At 40.0% G+C, this 9,451-nt stretch overlaps 1 protein-coding gene across 1 annotated transcript in view; it reads left to right on the plus strand.

The window, feature by feature from the left end:
* The window catches only part of LOC108786893 (trans-2-enoyl-CoA reductase, mitochondrial-like), a 52,828-nt gene that overhangs the window by 20,411 nt on the left and 22,966 nt on the right, over nucleotides 1-9,451 (plus strand). Inside the window, exon 4 of the mRNA XM_018556290.1 lies at nucleotides 6,795-6,938. Coding sequence (XP_018411792.1) covers nucleotides 6,795-6,938 — 144 coding nt within the window. The remainder of the gene's footprint in view (nucleotides 1-6,794; nucleotides 6,939-9,451) is intronic.

A 9,451-nucleotide genomic window follows, 5' to 3' on the forward strand; every position in this document is an offset into this window, starting at 1 on the left:
ATGTTCTGTGATGTTCCTTGTGTCCTGTGATGTACAATCAGAAAAAGTCATTTATTTTATTTCTCTATACTAAGGAAGCCTGACAGCAGCCTGAGAGCTGATGGTTCCATCAAAGTATGTGGTATTCACGGGGGTATACATAAAACACACTAAAATCAGAGAGCTTATGAAAATGCATAACAATTCAGCAATTAAATGGTGGTAAATGGACGGCCTCAGGGCCTTGTCACACCATGTCCGGACCAGATCTGCACGCGTATCTGCAAACGCGGTGCGTTTGTGATGCGTTTGTGACACGTTCCAGTGCTTTTTTGGGGGGTGGGTAATGTCATTATGCAAATTAATCTCTTCCTGCTCCATGTCATAGCTTCTATTGCGTTCCGGTGTGGTGCGTTTGTGACACGTTCCGGTGCAGGAAAAATGTGCAAATTAATCTCTTCCTGCTCCATGTCATAGCTTCTATTGCGTTCCGGTGCAGTGCGTTTGTGACGCGTTCCAGAGCATGGAAAATGTGACATGCAGCATTTGTTTTCCTGCACTGAAACGGACTGGACCGATGTGAACAAACCCAAGAATCTCTTTTTGGTGACGTACCGCATCTGATCCGGACATGGTGTAAATGGGCCCTGAATCCACATAAATACCAAGCATGAACAATAGAAACAAAAGTTTAAAAATTCATTGGAGAATCCATTTTAACTATATAAGAAGCACCTTTTTTGGGTGTAGAAGCCATCTAACATTGGGGCACTATCCCTGAATGTTGTGATTGTTGTATGTTCACATTTTGAAAAAGGAACAAAATGCCCCTATGAATGGTATGAATGGCTCCAGTTGGTGTTGTACACACTTGACCTACATGCACCCTTTAGGCTGTGCACAAGGATATACACTGAGTGGCCAGATTATTATGACCACCTGATGTTTGTAGGCAAATTAGCTATAATTAGCTATAATTTTGCGCTGAAGTTGCTAGAGGGCCAGACCATTATAAATAGGGAAGCAGGTTGCTTACCACGACAGTAGAAGTGATTTTTTTCTGAAGATATGGGTAAACAACGCGATTTAACAGCCTTTGAAAGTGGGATGATTGTTGGCGGTCGGAGCCATGGAGCGAGTATCAGCAAAACAGCAGAATTTGTTAAATGTTCATAAGCAGCTGTTGTTAAAGTGTTTAAAGACTGGACTGTCAGCTGAAAATCTGGGTCTGAATGTGCGAATTGTGGCCGTCAGCGACTAGTCAATGTTAGGGCAGAACGGAGAGTGGCAAGACTGGTACAAGACAACAGAAGGGCAACAGTGCAGTGTCAGATTCCTCACATCACCTTTCAACATCTCGTGGAGTCATCTCGTGGCCCAACGAAGTACTGATGGGATGGTCATAATAATCGGCCACTCAGTGTATGGTTATAGATACATCTCTGTTTCCATAGATATTGTGATGAGCTCCCTTGTAGGAGCAGAGTGCCAGCATACGGTACTATTTCTTATTTGTATGTTCATTATATTAGGATTTATTTGTCAATGTATAATGGTTTGCTAACATCCCTCATTGTTAGTGCATTAAAACAGTTTTCATTGGTTAACTACTGTATCCCTGACTCTGTATATGTTATTAGGATGAAAAACAGAATTAAAAAGGACAGGGACAGAATATTATACAGCTGATAAATAGTGTGGGCAGTCTAAAGCTTTTTTCTTTCATGCAGTTGATTTTTTTCTTTGTGCATTTTTGCAACAAAGTCAGGTAAAAGTATAAAAGAACTGGAGAGCATGAGCTATATTATTGATGTTTGAGTTGCTGTCACATAAAAGTGATCCAGCTGAAATGTGTCCCAAATCATACTGATCCCAATAAGCCTCTGATGCAATTCTATGGCTGCTTGTTTGAGATACAAGCAAAAGGTTTCCATTGTGAATTAGATGTCAGACAATATTTCTTCTTCAAAGCACAGTCCGGAATTACTAGTAATTTCTACCATGAGGCACATACTGGCATATGTTCAATCATATTCTTGTTCAAAGAATTCAAGATCCTTTTCCCTAACAAATGCAACCTATGCTGTTGTTGGCATTGTTTTATTTGCATGACCTTTGTCAACATTTTCCAAATTTTGCTAATTAGGACTTCAGTCATTAAAGACCTAGATAGATGTGTCAGGATGAAAAGAACCAAGAACAATGTTTTATTACAAATTATTAATTTATCTGGAATCTTTAAGCTTTCTAAAGCGAACACAGATTTGGCATCTGAAATATTAGACCTTTTAAAGAGTCTTGGTTGTCAGAAAATTCATTTCAACAACAACCTTCCCATAAGATTAGATGTGCATTTAACATATTTTTTGCATGTTAGTACTGTACCTATAAAAGCATCCATTGTGTAGACATCCGAAAGCCCCATGGTACTGCCATCAGTGATTTGTTGTGATGTCAACACCCCCAGCAGACTCAGAGCTGTTAACATGTTAAGATGTTTAAGCTACGTAAAAGGTTATGTAGGGAGGTAAGGGGAGAGGTAGAGGAGCTGGGTCAGAACAGAAAGTAAAAAAAAGCATCCAGAGGAGGAGAGGGCTATGACGTGCAGGAAGGGAGGAGACTGTGTTAGGGAGTTAGATATTCCTGGAGTAATCAAATGTGCTAACAAGCCTGTGAATAAAAATAATTTATGAAAATACTGCGTGTAAACTTGATTTTTTTTTCTGCGTTTTAACTGCAATCTTTAAGCTTAGTGGCAGGGTCTCTTTAAAGCATTGGTGGGGGACAGCATGCTGGCCAATCAGCCATCCAATTAGTATTATATACAGTAAAAAAAAATCACAGAAAGACTTCATAAAAAGTGCTATAAATGCTGTGTTGAAAGCTTTTTTTAAGGAATCATGTGATTTCTAGACATAATGGCAAACATATGGAAGCCCTGAAGTTATCGTTCTTGCTTTATTTAAGAGATTGTAGGACAAGGACAACCAGACATTTCAGGAACTGAGTGATCTGCTTCATGAGCTAGAATTTGCAAATTATGACCTACACTTTCAAGCTCTTAGCTACTTAGACACTACACCACTACAGTGGTAGTAAAAGTGCCTATGCCTAAGTACAAGAACCATGTGCCTAAATAAAAGTTTAGACATGCTATTTCTGTCAGAAAGACAGGAATTGCACCAACTGCCGCCAATATCGGCGTACAAGTACATGTACAGATACTTTTCGAGCTCCAAGACTAGACTAGACTAGAGAAAAATGTTAAAGTTAGGAGGCAGCTGTCATTTTTAGGGAGCAATACCGAGCTCCTGGGATTTGTACATCTCTGTTTTAATGTATGAAAAAGCTGGTTTTATAGTACTGCATTCTTTTAGCAGTTGATTGCACGACTGCAGGTCCTGGGTTATTTTGGCTGTGAGCATAGCCACTGTGTTGCCTCTATCAGCCCATTTTGTTGTTGTTTAGTGCTATGCATTAGGCCTTAGTACATTCCACTGTTTCCTTCTCCCATTATGCACTAGCTAGGCTAGGCGTCTGTTATTGTCATTCCCTGCTTCTCTTGCTCTCTGCTACTTTTGTTTCTGCTCTTATGGCGTAAACAGCTGTGTTAAAACAGAGTTAGAAGGCTTATTTTTCAGTGATGCTCTTTGACCTTCAAGAGATGCTCAGAAAACATCCTTGTAACATTTCAAGTCTGGAAAAAAATACATTGGATTAGACTCTTAGAGTCTTCATGGTAAAATTTACATAGATAAGATTCCAAGATATGGTCAACTGCATAAAGCAGTATTTTAAACAAACTTACCCATGCAGCTTGTTCATTTAAGAAACTATCTCCTTCACTCTAATATGTAATAAAATGCCCCTGGTCATAACCAGGGGCATAATGTAAAGTAAAATTACATAATTATTAAATGTTTTAAAGTGCTATACTAACTACTGTATATTCTCCATTTTTACTTTGGTACACTTGTAACATTTACTAATAATAATTCCAGCCAGGTCTTTGTCATATGCATTGTGTATGCTACTTTCCAGGGGCTAATGAGTGACAAATTGATTTCAAAACAAATGTGGGTGCAGTCATTATGGCAGTTGGAATAATTGCATTAATGAGAGAGTAATGGTTTTGTCAACCAAGATACCCTGTATACACTGAGTGGCCAGATTATTATGACCACCCCATCAGTACCTCGTTGGGCCACCTTTTGCCTTCAATACTGCGGCGATTCTTCTTGGCATTGACTCCACGAGATGTTGAAAGGTGATGCGAGGAATCTGACACTATGCCTGATGAATAGCACTGTCCAGTTCTGTGAGATTTGATGGTTGTGGAACCAGCTGCCTGATGGCTCTTTCAAATTCGTCCCGCAAATGCTCAATTGGATTGAGATCTGGTGATTGTGGGTGCCACCTAAGCAAGGTAAAGTCTCCCGCATGTTCTTGAAACCACTCCTGCACAATATGAGCACCGTGGCATGTGGCATTATCTTGTTGGAAGACGCCATCTCCATTGGGATACGCCATCAACATGATAGGATGAACTTGATCAGCAACGATACTTTGGTATGTTGTGCTATTCAGACGTTGTTCCACATGAATTAAAGGGCCCAAATCATGCCAGGAAAACATGCCAAAAATTCTAAAAATAATAAAAATAATCTAAACTTGCTGCTGTGGAAGAATCACACAGCAAAAATGTAAAAAAGTGTGTCAGTCATTTAGGAACAGAAACTAAAAACTAGCTCAGTCATGAAGGGGTTAAACCATAACACTGCCCCCACCAGCTTGACGGGGTTGTGCTCATGCATGTCGGATGCATGCTTTCATGCTGTTCCCGCCAAATTCTCACTCTGCCATCTGCATGATGCAACTGGAAACGTGATTCATCGGAACACATCGGACTTTTTTCCAATGCAAGACAGCTGTATCTCATCTCTGTAGCTAGGCAATCTACTGGAACATGATATACACAACCAACTGATTTCAGGACACCGCGCGGCTATCAATACCTTCCTAAAGTAACAATCACAGAGTTGACGTATAGAGACTATTAAGTGTATTTTCTGTATAATCTTTCATCAGGAACACTGCAGATGTTTTCAATAACCCAACACTATATAGTACTTTCCTTTTCCTTAAACTTGTGAGGAAATGTGTACCCCAAAGACATACTGATAGCAGCAAGGAAATAATATCACTCAGAACAGATAATAAAATGTTCATGTTATATACCAGATCAATATAAACACACCTAACTCTTAACCACCCAGTAAACAATATAAGCTCAAGCTTCAAGCCACAATATTATTTCCTAAATTCAATTAGTTTCATTCTTTAAGGAATGTTGTATCATAGAGATTCTATGTAAAATTACTTTACCTCACAAACTGGAAAAAAAACTCCAAAATGGGTTAATGCATTATTGCCTTTGCTAGCTTCTAAAAATGTAAGTTGGCTGGCTGTTCTGTTGACTCACTGACTTCAGTACAAGCCAAGTTACAGGTTGGAACAAGTGTGCAGATAAGAAATAGTGATGAGCCGTACACCCCCATGTTCGGTTCAAATTCAATCTTTTCCTATGTTTTTCGAACATAGGAAAAGTTTGAATTCGAACGCATACTCAATGCAAGTCTATAGGGATAGAACTTTGAAAATCAAATGTCCGCATTTTGAAGCCTTATATGCAATGTATTGGCCATAAAAAGTGTATGGGTATTTGGCTACCGCCCTGGGGGACAGTAATCAAGGAGCAGTCATTTTAACATCACCTAAATGGTAACAAAAAAAATTAAAAAGAGCAGTGACAGCTAGCTCCACCCAACTGTTTACAGTTGTAACAGGTGAGCCATGATTGGGCAGAGTCATCATGATTTTGCCCAATCATGGCTTTCACAGTTCTCTGTGCCCTGATTGGGCAAAGTCTTGCACCTGACAATTATGGCTTCAGAAGGTGCCTTGCATTATGGGGCGCTCCATGGGCGAATATCCCGCCGAATGCCCTGATAGTTCATACGTTCGGAAAACACACAAACTAGCGATGTTTGAGTCGAACGCATGTTCGGCTCGAACATCGAGCCCATCACTATTAAGGAAAGTCAGACTTGCCTCAGGAAATGGATCAAAGTACTAACACAAGAGTGCCATCCTGACATCCAGGCAACTTGAGTTTTCTGAAGGATAATTCAACAATGGCAGCCTATGTGTTTTCTTAAGGGTTTTCTTATGAACACTGCTTGATGCCATGAGATGTGTGCACTTTGATAAGTATGCTTGGTGCTCGGGGAATGTTCAATTCAAAATAAACAGATATGTTTATTATATTAATTAAAGGCATGTCCAAGAAAATTATTTGACTATATTGTAACAAAAATATCTAATGGACAGGAAGTAAAGGGAAATCTCCCCAATGGCAAAAAAAAAGCTAATAGGGAGGGTTATAACCCCTAACTCCATCCAAAAGAAAAAAACTTTAAGGCTCTTTAGAATCCTTACAATCTGGAATGTCTGTAAAATGGCAAAAGCTTGAAACTAAGCAGAAAAAGGGAATCTGAATGCCCTAAAGCAGGGTTAGTGTAGGGCATCTCCGGCCCTCCAGTTGTTGTGGAACTACAAATCCCATGATGCATCTTTATATTGCTGTAAGAATCTTGCAATGCCTCATGGTATTTGTAGTTCCACCACAGCTAGAGGGCTGGAATTTGCCCACCCCTGCCTTAAAATAAAGTAATTCATAAATGATTGATAAATCTGAAATCTTGTGTGAAGAATCTTAAGCTCATACCTTACACAAGTATTTTCTCACATTTTAGGTACATGGAGAACTGAAGCAGTTTGCAAGGCAAATGAAGTGATTGCAGTTGATAAAGATATCTCTGTGATAAGCGCAGCGACTCTCAGTGTAAACCCATGCACTGCATATAGGATGCTGACAGACTTCATGACTTTGAGACCAGGTAAGGTAAACTTTGCACTTAAGCAGACATTGATTTGTCTAGTGAATTTTTCCACACTATGTCTGTCATGTTCAGTGTATAAAAAATTCAAATAATCTATAAAGTTAAGTTTATATTAGATTGCATTATATTATTACATGTATGAATCGTAGCGAAAAAGCCTAAATAAATAATTTATTTCAAATCTGTACTTTAAAGCTATAGAAACGTTTGTGGAGGTTCTCTCTCATTTGTTGTCATGGTGTCTACAGTCTCCAGGGCAGGAAATCAAGTTACATATTCCAACAAGGACGCAAACAGCAGTTTGAACCTGACAGTGGTTCATCACCTAACTTCAAAAAATTGTTTTCCTTTGTTTAACTTAGGGCTCATTCTCACCAGATGCTGCACTAATCGCAAAGGGTCTGGTATGCGGCGCCTCAGAACAGTGCCGAACTGCTCATCCCAGCGCATCGCACAGTGTTTTTTTTTGTTAGAACTCCATTGAAATGTCAAAAGTGACATTTCATTCAGTTGTACAGGCACAGCAGGGTGGGAGGCGGTTGTACCGTGTCGTATCCCGCTGGGTTGATAAAAGGTAAGGCATGCTTTACTTTTTTTCAGTGCACACCACCACATTTCTACTGCAAACTCGGTGGTATAAATGGGCACCATATGTGCAAGGCAAATGGCCTTATACATTATAAGGCAATAGCGGTATTAAGGGCACAGTAAATGCAGCTGCATTTCTTACATTTATTGCAAGAAAGTATCAGTATCAGAAGTCAATTTATCTTATTCAAGGAAGCAAGGAAATCTCCAAAAAAGCTCACTGGCACAGCTAAACACACAGGCCTTCCCCAATGGGTGCCCAGAAGCATCTCAAAGTATAAACATACAAATGCACATTAAACCACAATGAGTCCAATGTGCTTTAATTGTCTGTAATGTTGTCACATAAAACAACCAATAGGGCTTAGAAAGATTGAAAAGGGGACATTAATAGACTCAAAGGAAACTATAACCAAATAGATCTATGTTTGATCCGGTTGCAAAACTTCCTTTGGGATCGGAATTTTGACAGTGTATTTAGCAATAGGCTGAATACTTTATTAGAATTCCAAGTTTTACTACTTTCTGGGACTCCATTGCAAAGATTTGCCCTCACTTCCTGTTCTGCTGACAATGGTTTCACAAGACAGGAATAAGGGAAAAATCTGCAACAGGGGCACAGAAAGCAATAAAAGGCTTACAGGGTCTTAGCCGTGCCCTACTCTAAAAAAGTGTTGTATTTATGTCTCCCTCACTAGGGGTTCTAACCCTTCATCATAAAAAATGTTGTGGCTGGGTATACCCTTAAAGCTCAGGACTAAACAAATATGTTTACAAACAAAAGACATTTTTATCACTTGAATCTTGTTGTGCTTGTGTATTTCTTACAGATCTGTGCAGTGATCCAGTGTGAAACTTTACCCTTGTACAGGAGCTTCCTGTAATAAAGACTAGTCACTGCTGCTTTCTCTCCTTGTGCAGGGTGACTGGTCTTGTCACAGCCCCTTCCTGTAGTTTTCTGCAGGTAGCCTGTAGTAAGTGGGCCTAATGGGTCCTTCCCACAGCTCTGCACTCTGCACAGTAATAATGTACCGTATTTTTCGCTCCATAAGACACACTTTTTTTTCCCCCCAAAAGGAGGGGGGGAAATATGCCTGCGTCTTATGGAGCGAATACCTATCGCCCGACGCCCTGGACATGCCGTTTCGGGCGCCGGGCGAGTAGTTTCTTTTTGTACATTCAGCCCTGCTCCTGACAAGCACAGCTGAATGTACAGTGGGAGCCGCTGCTCCTTTAATACAAGGGATCTAATTAGATCCCTTGTATTAAATCGAGTGGCGGCGGTGATCGTGTCCGCCCCCCGCCGTAGTTTTCGGGGTCCCCCGCTCCTCTGGGGGACCGTGACCCGTCAAGGTCCCCCATAGGAGCTCAACATAGAGCCCTTTAAGCAGACGAAGAACTTCGTTCTTCGTCTGCTCTGTGTGATTACTAAGACAGCGCAACCTGTCTCAGCGGTCACTAACTGCAGCTTCTGTGACAGAATTTCTGTCACAAAAGCCCTGCGTCCTATCATCCGGTGCGTCTTATAGACCGCAAAATACGGTAATTGCTACTTTTACAAGGTAATCTGAGTTAGCAAGGGCATTTAGTTCAAAAAGTGTTTTATATAGTGTGTGGCTGTTAATACATATAAATAAAAATGTTGTACTTAGAGTCCAGCATTACATGTAAATCTCAGACAAAAAGCAATGTCTATTGACTTATTTTAGCTATCAATGTTGTATAAAAATTCAGAAAGGGCAAAGGCATCCATGTTTGTTGTTTTTCCCATGCCAGCCAGGACCATAGTATACACCTAAAAAGTGCTCCTGAGTCCTGATCAGTTTGTACTTCAAATGCATGTAAGATTCTAGAAACTATCATTACGTACCTGGCACACACACATGTACACGACATGAGATATATAAATATATATATATATA

The sequence above is a fragment of the Nanorana parkeri genome, unplaced genomic scaffold (genome assembly GCF_000935625.1).
Source record: "Nanorana parkeri isolate BGI_ZX_2015 unplaced genomic scaffold, ASM93562v1 scaffold232, whole genome shotgun sequence".
In the NCBI taxonomy this organism is placed as follows: Eukaryota; Metazoa; Chordata; class Amphibia; order Anura; family Dicroglossidae; genus Nanorana; species Nanorana parkeri.